The 18,551-nt window shown below is 40.4% G+C and overlaps 1 protein-coding gene across 1 annotated transcript in view; it reads right to left on the bottom strand.

The window, feature by feature from the left end:
- The window catches only part of Snd1 (staphylococcal nuclease and tudor domain containing 1), a 446,694-nt gene that overhangs the window by 144,139 nt on the left and 284,004 nt on the right, over window positions 1–18,551 (bottom strand). The window contains exon 15 of the mRNA XM_042695875.1: window positions 13,466–13,607. Within this exon, the coding sequence (XP_042551809.1) occupies window positions 13,466–13,607 (142 nt within the window). The remainder of the gene's footprint in view (window positions 1–13,465; window positions 13,608–18,551) is intronic.

Raw genomic sequence — 18,551 nt, 5'->3', positions numbered from 1 at the left:
AAATGCAAATGCTAATGAGCGAACTGGTATATCAGTGGAGTTAATAACCGCATGCCTAGCACAGGGTCTGCATCCAAAACACACACAGAGAAGAGACAGACACCATGTTCCAATTTAAAAATAAAAACACCCAAATTAACCCTAGAAAAATCACCAGCAGATGCACAAGCTCAGGAAAAGGAAGCACTCAAGGGCAGGGAAATGGCAACTTCTCCACCACTACTCCCAGATTGACTAGTCCATTTAAACAGCTTCCTGCATATAGTAAAGGTAAGCATTAACAGGGTTTATTCAGGAATGGTACTACAAAGCATTATTATAATACACATAAAGAGAAAAACTACAGGGAATTAAGGGAAAAACTACAGGGAATCCAGAAAGCTAGTAAGTTTGCATAAAGTCCTTTGCAGAAGCCAAACCTTGCAGGGAGCTGTAAGATACAGAAGTCAGTTACTCTATCACAGGAAAAAAAAACCCCACAAACTTTGGTTAAAAAATCTCTAAGACTTACAAGGTCTGGATTAAGTGAGTAATTTAAATAAATGAGGAAAAATTCCAATGAAGAAAGAACAAGACTGAGAGAATTGGTTGTCTCAGATGCCCTCCAAATATGAAAGGAACTTCTGTGATGTGTTCTTATGCCTACGAGGTCTGTGTTTGGCAGCCCTGAACCAGCATCTGGAATGGATTCATGGCACAGAGATGAGAAAACAGATCTCTGGGACTCCTCAGTTTCCATGTTTACACCAGGACGAAGTATATTCTGTGGTAGTTGTCCTTCCACTTCCAGGGGTAAAAATCGGTGGCACCTCCTCAAGACCCAGGGAAGGACATACCTCTGGCTGTGTCCCACAGTAGACAATGTGTTCTGATTCCCATGCAGAACTAATAACTGTATACAAATGCTCTCAAATCCTGCCCAACAGCTAGGGAAAGTCCAGGAAAACTTAACAAAAAAATTCAAGGTCATCAGTGAGTTGGGAACCTGAGGAACAGGGCAAAGGCTATTGTTCAATTATGAGGAACAGTTTTACTTATGTTTTTAAACTCAGTCTAACCTGTTTAAAAAGGGGATGTGAGAGGTAGTTCCCATAGCAACTAGGATGGAAGTCTTACAGGCAATGTGTACTGCTCACCCTGGGGCTTTCTGTTACTAGATTTCAAGGCATTTCCCTTTAATTTCAAATTACCAAGTCGTTTCCACTCTTCTTGCATCCAGTTGTGCCATTCTCTACTACTAGCCTGGCCAAATAGACTTCCCCATGGCACTGGCTGGTGGAGAGCAGCCCAGTTCAGGATCCTGCTGCTTGCCACCATTTCTACTAAGTGGCTGCTGGAAAATGTCAATAAATTGACAAGATGGAGCTGAAAAATCCACACTAAAATATTCTGGGAAAGCTGCATGAATAGAATGAATGCAACCAGAGACAGGTGTGGAACTGGAAATATGCCAGTGGAGAAAAGCCATCAAGCTTCTTGAAGCTTCCCATCCTTCTGTAGCCCTCCATTCTCAATAGGTAGAAGCAGCCAAGACAAGCCTCAACAGACTCAGACATAGATCTTCCTTAAAATAGGAGGAAAGGGGGCTGGGATTGTGGCTTAGTGGTAAAATGCTTGCATGAAGCCCTGGGTTAGAGTCCACAGTACCACATACACAGAAAAAACCAGAAGTGGTGTTGTGGCTCAAGTGGTAGAGTTCTAGCTTTGAGCAAAAGATGCTCAAGCAATGCCCAGGCCCAGAGTTCAAGCCCCAGGACTGGAGAAAGAACTGAAAAGGACAGAAAAGTTCACTTTAGTCAGAGTCTACAGGCTCTACCAGCTCCTGTTAGTGCTGCATAAGAAGACTTTGTCCCAAACTGGATTTCTCCTTGTTATCTCATCTACATTAAAACTCAAAGCAAAAAGCACTAGTAGAAGGCTTCAGATTATAAGAGCGAGATCACTAGTCAGAGAATTGAGAAGGAATCTTCTCACTATTCACAAACAACCAATGGGCTTAACTTAGTGGAGGATAAAACAACACATATCTCTTCTTGGCACACAAAACACAACTGAGATGGTGAAGGCTGAACACCTTAAATGGGAGGTCTTATTCCTTTTGCAGTCTGATGTTATAAGTATCGCTATTACCAGACCTATCTTTCCCTGTTACAATTGGCACAGAACTGCCATGGGGCTTGCGATTTCCCTCACTTCCAGGTCACCAGCATAACATCAAAAGAAGCAAGTTAGTGGAAATACTTAGGAATTATTTCTTTCCAGAAAAGCAAGACTCCTTCTTTAAGTAGTTTGGCTCCATGGCTATGAATGCCTTTAACTTTGCTGAATTTAATTTTTTAACTGATCATTTTATTATTTTGCCTCAATCAAAAAGCTTCGGAATAGCTACTGGACACATTCAAGCTGCCCTCTGACTCTGGAACATTCCAGTATATCCTGAAAGTCTGACCTCTGAAAAACTCCAATGTTCTGAAAGTCTGTGGTTAGACCTTAGGTAATGGCATATAAAGGCTCTTAAAACCATCTGGGTCACTCTCCTCTGATCCAGTCCCTGGGTACTTGACTGAAGTCCTTCATAAGAGGGCACTCCTTCCCTTCTCCCTTTCCCCCATGGAATGCTCACTCCAGGCTGTTCTGTGTGGTGCTGGCCCTCTCTGTGTGATTGCCTGAGCTCCTTCCACAGTGATACCACGCTCACTCTGTTTCATGACTTTTTTTTTTTAACCTTTATCCTTTAAGAAATATTTTGATTGCTTCAAGTTTATGCATGTTTTACTTTAGTAGACATAAACACACTACAAATCTATCATGTATTTCTACATTGCTAGCATTGTGCCCAAAGGATATAAAAATTATTAAATAACCATGAGATTGAATGTCCCACAAGTATGATGCAGCTCATTCTAGGGATGATTCATGATCTAAAGATGGGAGATAATCAAGTTCTAATCGGAGCTCTGCACTTCCGTCCGCATGAGCAGTGGGTGATGGTATGCCTGCAGACACTGTAAGCTGGGGGCAGAGCAGCAAAGGGTCATGGGGACTATCATTACCAGGCAGTTCAATGGCAGGTGAGCTGAAAAGGATGTTCATACACAAGTACAAAAGCAGAGGGAAAAGTGATTGATGGATACATCCTTTTCTTTTAGGCAACTCTTTCTGAGAACCGATACAGGCAAAGTTGTTCTACCCAGATGAATCATTATAGCCAAATGCCAAAAGAAAATATTCCAGATTTTCTTGGAGAATGACATGCTACCCTCCCTGGGAAGTTTTATCATTCTCCAATTAATTGTTCTCTCTTCCACAGTCTTGCTATGGCTTGAGTATGTTTTTTCCTCTCTAAAATTCTAAATTCTGATTGCCACTCTGGCAGCCTTTGAGTGATGATTATGCCATGAAGAGGGATTAATGCCTTTTTCAAGGAACTAGATCAGTTACTACAAGAGTAGGTCATCATTAAGTAACGCTACCCTTGTATTCTGTCCCTTTTGCTTCATTCACTTGCCCTTGAGCTCTTCTACTATGAGCTGAAGCAGCAGGAGGCCCTCACCAGAAGCAGAGCAGATGCTGGCACTAGCACTGGGACTTCCAGCTTCCAGAACCATGTGCCAAAATAAACTTCTTTCCCTTATAAATTACCCATTCTCAGGTATTCTGGTATAGCAACAGAAAATGGGCTAAGACAACTCTCCTGGTATGTTGCCTATTCTTATAATAATTCTTATTTTATTTTTCCTTGTTTCTCATATGGCTGCCAACATTCTAGAGTAAATTCTATTCAAGAACAAAAACTATCCTGTTTATGTATCATCTACCAATGACTAGCTTCTAATAACTCATTTGGGAAAACTTGGCCTCATAAAAACACAACCTAAAATTTTCATGTTAATTCTTTCTGATCCTCTAGGATCCTCTCACATGAACATAATTTTTATAATTCCTCTACTCTTGTTATTAAAAGTAAAGAACAAGAGTAGCTCCAGGAAAGTCTTATGTCAAGCTGCCCATTTCCAGTAATGGGACACAGCTGAAAACAAGTAGGCATTGGAGACAGAATCAAACTGGGAAGTCTCAAGAGAAAGAATACCCCACTTTACAAATATCCATTAAGTTGCAATTCAATTAAAGCATGTGAAAGGAATTCATAAGTATCGGCAGACCCTGTAATTGCTTAATTAAGGATAGGAGTGCAGCAAACACAACCACAGTAACAGTCTGATTCATTAGCACCTCTGTGATAGCAGAATGGGATTTCTCACTTAAACATACATTGGCTTTAATTGTGTAATTTGGTTAGGCACTGGTAATCAATGGGGATCCACCATTTTTGGGGGCAGGAGGATATTCCTGTTTCCTCTCCTTCCCTTCCTCTCATTAGAAGTTTTTGGTCTATTGAAACAGGCAGTTGATATTTCAATTAGGATTGGCTAGAGAAGAGACTATAAAGAGAGAGAAGCAAATGAAGCACTTTATTCAAAGGTACTCAGGGTGAAAGGACATACAGCCAAATCTTTATAGTTTGCCAAACACAAACCCACCATCATTTACTAAACCCCAGATATGTAGGTCGTTTCTTACTGTCAAGAGGGACTGTTTCTCACAGGTCAAGAGGGAAAATGTAATCAAAAGGGAAGGGGACAAGCAGGTGTTGGTGGCTCATGTCCGTAATCCTAGCTACTCAAGAGAATGAGATCTGAGGATTGTAGTTCAAAGCCAGCCTGGGCAGGAAAGTCTATGAGACTCTTATCTCCAATAACCTATTCAGAAAAAGCTAGAAGTAGCACTCTGGCTCAAGTGGTACAGTGCCAGCCTTCAGCACAGAGAGGCTCAGGGACAGTACCTAGGCTCTGAGTTCAAACCCTTGGACTATCAAGAGGAGGGGGTGGGGAAGGACAAAAAAAAAGCCAAAGGGCAGGCAAAGGAAAATCTCATTTTTTAGTTTTGTTTCAGGTGACTAGGTAACTGGTTAATTATAAGTCACCTGCTGTGATCTACATATGAACCCCCTGCCAAAGGGCTGTTGCCTTCTGGGCAGTTTGTCCCCTAAGTTCTATGCAAGGCGGATGACATCCATCTTGTGTGCTCCCTCCATTGGCCACCTGCCTCAGTCTGTAACTGATCAGACTTCCTGCTATACCATCAAAATGCAAATGGGGGAAGGGACAGACTCACTCAGTAGGTTAGCAGAAGATTTCAAATATCTAAGGCAGTGCCTGTGGCTCATGACAATAATTCTAGCTACTGAGGAGAATGAGTTTTGAGATTTGACTGCCGTCCAGGCAGTCAAATCCACAAGACTCTTAGTTAGCTGCCAAAAAAGCTGGAAGTGGAGGTGTGGATCAACTGGTAAAGCACCAGCCATAAGGGAAAAAGCAAAACCCCAGAAGTGGCAAAAAAGAAAAGAAAAGAAAAATATCTGATACAAGACTCTTTAGATTACTTTTCACTGAATTCCCAGATTGTTCTTTTCTTTCAATTCAGGAGAAAACGTTTGGTTTACAAGATGGAATCCTTAACACTTGCTATGCTTAGTCAACAGGACAACTTCTTGAATTGTGTTCTCTGCATAGCTACTACCCAAGAGCTAAGAAGGTGATTCAAAATAAGGAAACTTCATCTAAAGGTCACAGTAACAGGACACATGATTTATGTCTGCTGGTGCTACTAAATAAAAACATGAGCCAGGTGCCTGTGGCTTATATTTGTAATCCTAGCTGCTCAGGAAGCTGAGATCTAAAGATGATGGTTCAAAGTCAGCCCAGGCAGGAAGGTCCATGAGACTCTTATCTTGATTAACCACAAAAAATAAAGGCTGGAAGTGGAGCTGTGGCTCAAGTGCTGTAGTGCTAGCTTTGAGCAACAAACAAACAAACAAACAAACAAACAACGCCCCCAACCCCAAACAAAAACAAACAAAAAAACACCTCAGGGATAGTGCCCAGGCCCCCAAGTTCAAGTTTCATGACGGGCACAAAAAACAAAACACACAAACCTAGGACAAATAAACTTGCAAATATGTACCCTACTCCTCTCTAAAGGGAGACTGAGGCACATAAATACAATGTGATACACACAAGTGATGATAACTGAAAAAGAGGGTGCGTGTAAACTTCTACTGCTCTAATGAAAGTTATGTATGGGGTTCCCTAATAGTTGAATGAGAAAAAAAGATGCTTTTAAGTAAATGCAGGCTGCCTGGAGATCTTGACTTCCCTGCAAGAATGGACTGTGATCTGCCTCCAAGACTGAAATAAGTATGCAGAGGTGGCACAGTAGCAGGAAAAGGGACCTTGAACAGGACCAGCTTGGATGGTGTAAGGTCGTCTGCTCGACCAAACCTAGGCCAGGTGCTCAAAGGACTAAAGGGCAAATGCTTTCAGGAGGCTCTGACCTGTTAGCCGCAGCTGACTTTCCAGACCCACCTGCTATCCCATCTGACCAAGCAATCACTCCATGTACAGGGGTGCAGGAACCGTGACAGAGAGGCCAGCTGGCTCAGGCCAAATGCCACTCCCTATCAAGCTGTGGGGCCGTCTGCCCAAAAAAGGCCATGTAAAAATGGAAAGTGTCCACCCACCTTGAAGTTCAGAGGGCTCTCAGAAAGGACGGGATTAATGAGAGCAGCACGAAAGGGGTTGCTCTTAACAATTCTTGACCTTCCCTTTGAGAATAATGCATGCCTTCTCACCACCCCACCCCAAACTATTTCTTCCAAAATGTCTTTTTGCAAAATGTGGAGTGCATACCTTCGGAATGTACAAGCTGTACTTCAAAAATCACAGTCCAGGCAAACATTGTTACTCCATGGATGCCCTGTCTATACCTGCTGCCTCACTGCTGCAGCTCCTTTTGCTCATTGGCCAGTGCTCTACCAACTGAGCCAATACCAAGGGCCTTTTTTTCCCCCCTAAAAGCAAACACTCCACTCATATTCTCAAGTCAACCAATTAATCTGATCTCCTCAGTTCATTGTTCTCTTCCTAATTACCTCACAGCCTTTCTTCATTCCTTCCCCTCATTTCCTATAATATTTTCTCATTTCATCTTTTTTTTATTTTTTTATTTATTTATTTTTTTATTTTTTGGGTCCAGTCATGGGGCTTGAACTCTGGGCCTGGGCACTGTCCCTCAGCTCTTCAGCTCAAGGCTAGTGCTCTACCACTTGAGCCACAGCGCCACTTCCGGCTTTTTTCCTTTTGCTTATGTGGTGCTGAGGAATCGAACCCAGGGCCTCACGCATGCAAGGCAAGCGCTCTACCACTGAGCCACTTCCCAGCCCCTCATTTCATCTTTTTTTAATATCCTCATTTTCCAAGAAGATTTCATTGAGTTCTACATTCTACGATTGGTATTAGGAAGGTATTTACCTATATGTACTATATGTACTATAGGCACTATATGTACTATATGTACCTTCCTGATTCTTGGACAAGAATTACACTTATAGATGTACTCAGGTCTGTGATAATTAGAATGCTTTATCTTTCATGGATTACTAGCTTTGTACTTTCCAGTCTACATTAGATTTTGGGGGAGCTAAAAACCCTGTATTTAATAAGTCTGCTCTTTACTGCCCACATGTGCTCACCTATCACCTGGAATCTGCCTTTAGTTGAGTTACTTAAGGGTAATAAAACTATATTAAAGCAGGGTATAAAATTAACCCTCAAAAATCAATGGCTTTTCTGTATGCCAACAATGAGAAAAGCATGGCTGAAATCAGGAAGGCAACTCCATTCGTAATAGCACCACAAAAAATAAAATACCTAGGAATTAACTTAACCAAAGAAGTGAAGGACCTCTATGATGAAAACTTTAAAAACCTGAAAAAGGAAATCAAAACAGAACTTAGAAAGTGGAAAAATCGGTGCTCAGCCATCGGGAAGTTGGCTCAGTGGTAGAGTGCTTGCCTTGCGTGCATGAGGCCCTGGGTTCAATTCCTCAGCGCCACATAAGCAGAAAAAAAAGAGCCAGAAGTAGTGCTGTGGCTCCAAATGGTAGGGCACTAGCCTTGAGCTGAAGAGCTGAGGGACAGTGTCCAGGCCCAGAGTTCAGCCCCCACAACTGGCAAAAAAAAAAAAAAAAAGAAAGTGGAAAAACCTCCCATGCTCCTGGATTGGAAGGATCAACATCGTGAAAATGGCAATACTTCCCAAGGTTATCTACAAATTCAATGTAATACCCATAAATATTCCAACCTCATTCTTCAAGGAAATAGAAGAGGCAATCCAAAAATTCATATGGAACAATAAAAGACACCAAATAGCAAAAAGGATCCTTAACAGTACTGGCACAAGAACAGACCTCAGGACCAATGGAATAGAATTGAAAACCCAGAAATGAACCTACAGACCTATAGCCATCTAATCTTTGATAAGGGAGCTAAAAAAATAGAATGGAAGAAAGACAGCCTCTTCAGTAAATGGTGCTAGCAAATTTGGTTAATCACTTGTAGAAAACTAAAGCTAGATCCTTATATATCACCCTGTACCAGAAGCAACTCCAAATGGATCAAAGACCTTGGAGTCAAAGCAGATACTCTGAAAACATTATAGGATGGAATAGGAGAAACCCTAGGTCTCCTTGGCGCAGGCCGAAATTTTCTTAATAGAGACCCAGAAACACAACAAATCAAAGAAAGGTTGGACGAATGAGATTGCATGAAGTTGCAGAGCTTCTACATGGCAAAGGACATAGCTAGCAAGATCAATAGAAAGCCCATGGATTAGGAGAAGATCTTCACTAGCCATACAATGGACAAGGGTCTCATATCTAAAATACACCTGGAACTCAAAAAATTAAAATCCCCAATAACAAATCCTCAAAGAAACAACTGCCCAATAAATAAGTGGGCTAAAGACTTAAAGAGAAAAGAAGGATGGCCAATAGACTCATGAAGAAATGCTCAACCTCCCTAGCCATAAAAGAAATGCAAATCAAAACAACATTGAGATACCACCTCACCCCAGTTAGAATGGCTAAAAATCAAGAACTCTAATAACAACAGATGCTGGAGGGGATGTGGACAGAAGGGAACCTTACTGCATTGTTGGTGGGAGTGTAAACTAGTTTAACCACTTTGGAAAGCAGTATGGAGGTTCCTCAAAAGACTCCACATAGAGCTCCCCTATGACCCAGCAATCCCACTTTTGGGCATTTACCCAAATGATCACAACAGGACCATACTAAAGGTACCAGCACAACTATGTTTATTGCAGCATTATTTACCATAGCTAAGATATGGAACCAACCCAGATGCCCCTCAGTAGATGAATGGATCAAGAAAATGTGGTATATATACACAATGGAATTCTATGCCTCCATCAGAAAGAATGACATTGCCATATTTGTTAAGAAATGGAAAGACTTGGAAAAGATTCTATTAAGTGAAGTAAGCCAGGCCCAAAGAAACATAGGTCCCATGGTTTCCCTTATTTGAATTAACTAGTATATGTCTGAGACAAGCAGAAATGGTCAGATAAGTTGATGTTAGGCAAAATGAACCCCAAGATAAGGACTCAAATGCTTTTTCTTTCTTGCTATTATTTCTAACATATTTAAAAGATGATTTCTTTGTTGCTTTGTATGTCCCTCCCCTACGGTATAGCCCCTGCTTTCACAGTATTTGATGCTGGTATAATTTGTGGAGGGGAAGGGCAAAAACAAACCGTTTAAATAGGGATACAGGTGGATCCATTGCAACAATGAGATGTACAAGTCATTATGTCGAAAAAAGAACTTTACAACTTTGGCGAGCGTGTGTGTGTGTGTGGGGGGGGGGGGGGGGGGAGATGGGAAAGGATGGTAAAGGGAAACAAAGGAGGAGGCAACAATGCTTGATAAGAAATGCACTTATTACCTTGCCCATGTAATTGTAACCCCTCTGTATGGTATTTTCACAATAAAAAAAATCCTTAAAAAAAAAAAAGAATCTCAGGGTCTTAAAACGCTAAAATAAAGATTCAGGTTGACCCATTGTAACAATGAGATGTACAAGACACTATGTTGAAAATGAACTTCACAACTTTGGGCAGGAGGGGGAGTTGGGGAGGTGGAGAAGGGAAGGTAGGGGAAAAGCAAAGAGGGGGTAATAATGCTCAATAGGAAATGTATTCATGTAACTGTAACCCCTCTGTACAGTATCTTTACAATAAAAAACATATTAAAAGGGATAAAAAAAACTATATTGACAAAAATAATGAGTAACTTCCTGAATGACTAGCATTATAAAAAGCACTTCACTGATTTGTAAGCTTAATCATTTACATGAAGTCTGGCACTGGTGATTCCTTGGAATTCTCTCTTGGACTCCAGAAGACTACTGTCATGGTTTTCTGTTCCTCTAGCCATGTAAAAAATGTTGGCCTACTTTTCCATGCTCATGTTTCTGCGGTGGTTTACTTCTCCTTAAAGTAGCCTGAAGGTACTGAAGGAGTTTGAAGTCCTGCCCTATGTTGACCATTCCCTGAACATTTTGCTAAGCTCCCCTGTGGGAGCTTTAGCTTTACCACAGAAACCACAAACATTACATACTGAAAACCAAATCAGTTATCTGTTCCCTAAACCAGTTCTTAACGTTTATGTTGCCACTAATTGATGACATCACAATCCAAGCCTCTACCTTTGCTTTCCTAGACTCTTGACTCAATTTTTCCAATGTATCTACCACAATAAAGTGTCAACTCAATGCATTCCTTACTTAAACCCTAACAATTACTTTAAAAAAAATTCATGGGAGAAAGGCCAGTTCCTTTCACTTGCTTCTTCCACCAATACTGCAGTGACATGGTTGAATGCAGATACCATATTCCCCATATCCATATACCTAGAATATGTAATGTGTCCACCTACTGCTTTCTTCCTCAACATAGCAAGCTCTTCTCTGCCATCCAAAACAGTTCCTAAGGAAGGCATCTCCTGATCTCCATGCAAAGAACTCCTCATTCCCTCCTTTGTCTTTTATCCACAATTTTCTCATCTGATGTCCAACAGTACTGTTTATATACATATTCCTTCTTCCCTCATATTTCCTGAGCTTAAGGGTCATTCTTCCTGAGTATTCACATTGTGGGACAATGTGAAGTTCTTTGTTCCAGAGGCCTAGGGGGAAAGCCAGGAGTCTTCCTGTCGGGCAGCTCAATGTGAGGCAAGAGAAGGCTGGCACAGCTTCTTTCCTTCTTTATTCCCATCAAGGGACAGATCAGAGCCTTCCTTGGAAACCACAACTGGGTGTTTACTGCACAACAAGGGCCCTGCCCATGAGGAGTAGTTATACAAATGCTAACTCAGTTGGGATCAGTGGTGGTGGTAGTTACAGTCCTTACTACTTAAGAGGCTGAGGGGAGAGGACCACTGGCTCAAGGCCAGCCTGGGCAACACAGCAAGACCTCTTTACCACACAACAATGACTACAAAATAAACCTTAAAAACATTAACCCTGTAACTACTGGTGATCTACTTCATGATAGCTTTATTCTGGGCTCATCTTAACCCTGGAGGCAAGGAATAATTTCTAGTTATAATTAACTTGTACAGTAAGGCTTCACACATGGCAAATAAACTTCTAAAAATCATCTTCTTGGACACAGTTGAGTCAGGATTCAAACTGAAATTCTGTTTTCTCTTAAGACTTTTTCCAAGACCCTGTAGTCCTGCCAAGTTTCTAAAGAACCCAAAGATGTGTAATATAACAGCATATACAACAATGGCAGAAGGACAAATGTAAAGATTATACTTTTTATCAGGTATTTGCTGCAGTGTAATCTATCTTTCAAACTGTACATTAACTTAGGCAATGCCTTAGAAATGTGAATCTCAGGGTAATGCCAAGACCACAGAGGAGCTGGCTGATACAAAATGATCAGACAGCTTCTGTTTAAGCAGGTGAAATGGGAAGGATTCTGCCCCAGCCAAGATAGGTCCATATTAAGAAAGCTAGAGTTTTCTTTCTCTATGGATTTGTGAGCCAGATTTCTGAGAAAGAATCATAGTTCTCCTCTTCACCTCTGGGACTAAACTGTAAACTGCCAACTGTAAACTGTTTCTGTACATGAGTGAGGTGAATCAATCTATCTATGTATCTATGTATCTATCTCAAACTTGTCAGCAAAAATTCACCAATAAGAAATTTCTTAGGCACAAATGGTCCTCTGAAAGGACTTTCTTATTCACTACTCTGTGGCACCTCAGTTTTCTGCAAAATGAAATCCACAGAAGCACAAGTGCAGCCCTCCAATAAGGTATGAATTTGGTGCTGTCTTTTTTCATAGTGGCCCCTGGGTCTGGTGTTATGCTTCAATTAGTCACTTCAGGAAGACCATCCAGCTGTATAGTGGTCATTAAGTTGACAGGAGTTACAAGAGCACCTGATGGATACGGCATTGCCAAGCAGCAATTGAAGCTTCAGGGCCATGTGTTCTTATCTCACATAACTCAATCCTTTTTAGCTGGGGCCTCTGGGAGCCCCTATGGAGATAAGAAACGCTCAGTGCCTTCTAGGAAAAGGAAGCCGAGGCTGTCTGGCGGGAGGCAACAAGCATGGTTCCTGCTTCTCTTTCCCCATAGCAAATTCTATTCAAGAATTCAACAGAAGAAGTGCTGAGGCAACAGGACAGCAACAGAAAAGGGAGCGTGCATCTGGGGAGCACACGGCACATGTCTATTGTGAGAGGATGGATATGGGAGGGGGAAGGCGGGGGAAGGGAAATGACAGCTTTCCCTCAAAGAGTCAGGCTGCCTGCGAAGGACTGAGTGCAAATAAATAATTTTATTATTTGCCAGCAGTGAAGAAATGAAGCGGGTGGCTGCTTGAATACATAAATGTAAATTGCTCAAAGAGCACAGTTCATACATGGTCTTGCTTGGGAGACATTAAGCTACTAGAAAAGATAGGATAAGAGAGAGAAGCATTCAGGCATCAAAGAAAGAAGGAAGGCTCGCCCTAGCATGTCACCCTCGGTCAACAAGAAATCACTATAGATGCAGGAGCCTGAGAAAGTAATGTCATGGTTGGGCTTTCATAAAGGATTGGGATCCTGATGACATATGAAAAGAAGAAAAGAGAAGCACTTGGCATTGCCTGGGGATCTCCAGCGGCATGGTGGCTCAGCTCTTCGAGGCCTGCCGGTTAAACACAGTGGGGTGGTCAGTCTAAAGTGGCTAATACCAACTATGAGAACTCAGTCATTACAATTTTTTTGTAGGCCTAGAATTCACTTCATCTAAGCTGGATGGGCTTCTCTGCTATGTATTAAGCTATTCTTATATGTTCTGTGCTTGCTGGAACAAAGGAACAATCAGAAAATCTTCTAATGGTAGCTTTGTATCCCATTTTGAGATAAAAGCCTTAGGTGGGCTCTGGGGCCTTTCTAAACCGCAGGGAGAAGAAGGTGTATGGCCTTCAGAGATGACTTCTGAGCTCCAGGAAGAACTTTCAGGGTAACATACAACATGTAAGACTTACCTGCCAGCAAGAAAGTGATAAGGCAAGTTTCCTTTGGCAAATAAAGTTTAAGACGAGAACCACTGAAGACATATTCCACCACAGCTTCCGAACGACCTGCTCGCTGAAGGAAGGGCAGGAACTGCTTGGCTTTCTGGGTATCCTAAAGGAGAAAAAGAGAAAAAAAAGAAAAGAATCAATGGAAAGCATTGGAGCCCCATTAAATATTTTATTCTTGCTAGGACAAAAACATGGGCAGACAGGACTAGGAACATGAGTCAAATGGTAGAGTACATGCTTAGAAAAACATAAAACTGAATTTTTAAAACTCTAGTTTTCAACCAAAAATCTGGCAGACACAGGAAACTAAGCAAATAGTTCTATAAAACTGGTTATTCTGAAAATGTGACAAGTCACGTGTTATACATCTAACCTTAACAGAAGAACTAGTTGAACAAGAGTTTCTAGAACATTTTCATTGCATTCAAGGAATATAGGTTGCTTAGAAATTGAGTTCACTCCTGCTTAGGCAAGTAGAGTTTATCTTCTCTCAACCTTAAAAGGGAGGTCAAAAGATCAATACTATTCTTCTATGGAGGTTAATTTAACCTTCCATAGAAAGAAAGATACATAGTAGTTAGAGAGGGGGTGGAGGAGGAGAGGGGGGAAGGAAAGGGGGAGGGAGGCAGGAAGGAGGAAAATAGGGAGCAAGGGGCAATCTATGTGTATGACACTGTGTCACATAGCCCCCAAAATTTTTCTCAGGAAACCATAAGAAGTCCATCTTCAATTACAAACAGGTCATGTACGATCCTGAACTCTTTCTCTTAACCCTGACCTGAGCCCAGCCTTCTTTGGACACCAGCACAGCAGTTCCTGGATCAAGTGCATTTTGAGGAAGAGGTAGAGCCTGAGGCATATTGCCCTGGGAAATCTATAACAGCAGGCCTCCTCCCTGTAGACAAACACCTCAGTCGTGGCAGGACGAATAATTATAGAAACAATAAAAGCATAAAAGTGCCGAGTAATTTTGTAAACTGTTTTCATGCATCAATGAAGTTTATGCATTCTACTCTCAGGAGTATCAAGTGTGGACCTTTTGAGCCTCAAAGCTCTGCAGCACATAGGAGCTAAGGGCTGTCAAATTATTTCAGCCTCTCAAGCTAATTAAGGAGATGATAGAGTAAGCAAGCGTCAAAGTATCATATCACATATGCTGGGGGAATAGTCTCTAGATGCAAGAACTTGTGAGGTTTTCAGCCCAGCCAGCAGAACTGTAAACCCTCCGAGGATAGTAAGTTCCACACAGTTTCCTGACTTCTGTGACACAGGAAGTCTGCACTCAGTCAAGCTCTTCCTTTCTGACTCCACTAGCAACAAAGCTATTATGTTTAAATTAATGTATGTTAGATAATAAAAATTTAACAAGCCATCAAGTAGTTCAGTTTTCTCAGAAGCCAAAGGGGTTTCTCTCATTCTGAAGCAGTGAGGTAGGTTGGGATGAAAACAATATTTATAGTAATGCAATTCATCCCTCCCTTCAAAAGAGGAGACAATCATCCAGCCTCAGCATTTCTAATAGCACATTGGTAAACTGTAAGCTCACAATGAGCTTTAGTGGGTTGGGAACTCCTCCATTGAAAACATGACACATATTCTACTGTACATACACATTAAAGCAAGAAAATGCCTTTCTGGCAGTTGGCTAAAGTCCAGAATAGTCAAGCAAGACAAATGCTCCATGAGAACAAAAGCACTACCTGATTAAAATCCTTTTGCCATACTAGTCTATATCTGGGACAATATTCATGAGCTGAGCCAATAAATCAACAACAATTATCAAATTGACTATTGCGAATCATGAAGTAACCTAATGTCTTAAGAGAGATGGACTTTTCTTTAAAATTGGTATGATCTACATTTTTAACACATAGATTTTTCCTTGTTGCTGTTTTTTGGATATAGTTATTTGAAAAAGATGTGTATAAATAAAACACTAAATATGCATACCTGCACACCTGTAGGTATGCCTTTAATGTTAATACTAACAAAGAAGTTGCAGTACTTCCTCCTTCCTTTTGTGTTACGGTCCCTAAGTTGGTAAGCAAAGCATTACTATGCCATCAGGGGAGATACTTAGACTGAGAATAATCATGGGGAAATCAGAGGATCTTACTGCTATCTGTGCAACAAAAATCCAGAGATATTCTTGATTCTTCACCAAGTCTCAACTTACAACAATGGCTCTATTCCAGAAACGACATGGGAAGATGCCATAGTCCACACACAAAAATAAGGAGTGAAAGTAAATTTTGAAAACTGAAGGGGAAACAAAGGAGGAGGCTACAATGCTTTATAAGAAATGTACTCATTATCTTGCCCATGTAATTGTAACCCCTCTGTACAGTATTTTCACAATAAAAAAAAAAGAAAACTGAAGGCATGAAAGCAAAATTTAAAAGCCTATTAGTACCAGCTATGTTCAGATGCAAAATTACAGGACAAGAAAAGAGCTCCTCAAAGGTTCAGATGACGAGATGTCTGTGGAACCTCCGTTAAGAGGAAAGATGGCTATTTCATCTAAGTCGACAGAATTTTAAGAATGATCGTATGAAGACAATTAAACTGAAGAAAAAACAAAAGCTAAAAGATGCTGGTTCTTTGTTCAACTCAGTCATAGTCACAGAATGGTTTGATCATAAGCATTTCTCTGCTAAGCACTCACCTTTTCAATATAAAACATCCTGAAACCTCTTATACTTGTTTCAAGTGCACAGAAAAGATTGTTAGAAATATTAGCAATTTTTATCAGGTGATAGAATAATAAACCATTCCTTTCTATTTTAGTCATGCAAATTATTTTAGGATTGCTGATTGTATTGCTATCAAAGTAGATGAATGTGCTTACATCTGCCTTTCAAAGGGCAGGTCCAAGCATAGTACTGGGCTTTAGTTTTGTACTCTAGTTTCATACTTACTTTTTAGGGTTAATAAGAGAAAGGAAGGTAAGTAAAACGAAGATAAGAGACAATCTCACTGTGAGAAACAAAGCATAACAGAGACAACTTCAGCCCCCACTGTAACGTTGCAGGTGCCTGAGGGACCTTAACGATGAAATAAAAGTGATGTTTAAGTTTAAAAGATGTCATTAACACGACATCCAACAATCCAGAATCATAACTCACTCAGATTTAGTAAATCTAATGTCTTTAGAAATTAAAAAAACCCACAAAATTTGAATAAAGTAAAAGGAAAAATGTAAATTCAAAATATATTTAGGAAAAAAATAAATCTTTGAAAAGAGGAGCAATGAGAGATAAGAACAATGGAGGTTAATGGGAGGTAACTATGATAGAAGTACATTATATACATGTACAAAGATGTCGCATAATTAATATATAGTAATACAAAAGAAAAAAATCAACTAGAATGAAGAAAAAAGGGCATAGTCCATATGGCATAATCTCAAAAAGTATTATAGGTCTCATATTTATGAGACAACAATATTGGGGGCTTGTTAAACCAAATCCTCATTTCAAGGTAATCTCAAATATTTTTGCTTAGAAAGCTATATGCAGGTTCTTGCCCTTAGGTGTTTTATGTGGGGCTTATTCATGTAAGGTCTGTGAATTTAGTGTCACAGTTTCTTACACTGACTCAAGGCTTTGAGAATCAAAGTAGATAAATTAACTATGGTTCTTGGTTATCTATACCAATATTCCTCTCCATTGGTGTAAGTAATCAGGAAGCAACTGTATTTCTATGCGGAGAAGTCTTTTTTGTTGCACTGCTAGTTTTCACATTACCTGTGCTCCACAACAAACTGTACATAAGTATTTCCCTGTACTCTTAGAAAAGCTAATTTAAGGTTGCATTAGCCACATTTAACCTGCTATTGTGGATGGCATCTCTTTAAGGAATGTTTCTGCCTCCTCAATGCACCTTGAAATTGAGAAAGTAATGATGCAATAAATGTGCCTGGGGTGACTTCATTTCAAACCAAGTTAATAGCTATACCTCAAATTTGGAAGAACAGGCTTTAGAATGATGTTCAAGAAATGCTGGATGATCCTTTGAGAGGAAAAGGTTATAAACACATCCTATTGAGCTAGGGCCCTGGCTCAAGTGGTAGAGTACCTATCTAGCAAGTTCTAGGCCCTAAATTCAAATCTTATTACTACCCTTTCCTCAGTTACCATTCTTCTTATATATTTCCATCCTGCTATCCACTTCTGGCTTGTCAGGCAAAATCTCTTCCAAATGTGGGTAGGTACCACACATCTGACTATGAGGAAAAGAAAATTCCCTCATTAGTTAAGACAAGACTCTAGCTTTTACTGCAAATAAATTTCCTGTGTACAGAAATATATACTACAAGTAATTTTACAATGAGTGACTAGGTTGGAGAGAGTAGGAACATTGGGTGTGAGCAGTAAAGTAGGAGATGCATAAACTCTGTACAGCAGGTTATCTGATAGGACACTAGCCAGGTTACCTGTAGCACAGACCTATACAGATATCAAAGTTCTGTGGAATTCTAGAACAAGTTATTCATATCCCATAGATACTAGCAAAATGAATTCTATCATTTTTCCACTTAAAAGCTCTGTAGGGTAGACAGGAAACTAGAAAGCATTGGTAAAAAGCAAACGTTGCAGCACTTAATAGAGCATAGGAAAACAGAGGAGATTAAACATATTAGTTAACAATTAGCCACTCAAAAGGATCATGTGCAAGTCTCAAATGGGAACTGTTAATAACAAATCTCACTAATTAGTTATCATCATCACAGTTACTCTTACAAACATCACAGGAATGCTTGTGATGTTAGTGGGGATTGCAGGGTGGGGGCATAATCTACTAGCACTGGAGCAACTCAATGTTGAAAAAAAAATCAATTCACTCTGAACAGCCTTCTTTGGAACCACCAGCCCCAATGCTTCTCTCCTAAGAAGAATCAGCGACAAACTAAGGACCAAGGATTCCACAACACAATTATATTTGGGTACAACCAAGCTCAAAGTTGAAGCAGTGAAATCCTTGTGAACAAGAGGACAGATATAGATAAGAGTTTGCAGAGATGCAAACTTATCACTATGGATATTGA

The sequence above is a fragment of the Dipodomys spectabilis genome, unplaced genomic scaffold (assembly GCF_019054845.1).
Source record: "Dipodomys spectabilis isolate Male_0828 unplaced genomic scaffold, ASM1905484v1 ptg000197l, whole genome shotgun sequence".
NCBI classification, from domain to species: Eukaryota; Metazoa; Chordata; class Mammalia; order Rodentia; family Heteromyidae; genus Dipodomys; species Dipodomys spectabilis.
The sequence above is the reverse complement of the archived record's forward strand: the minus strand, read 5'-3'. Positions and strand labels throughout refer to the sequence as shown.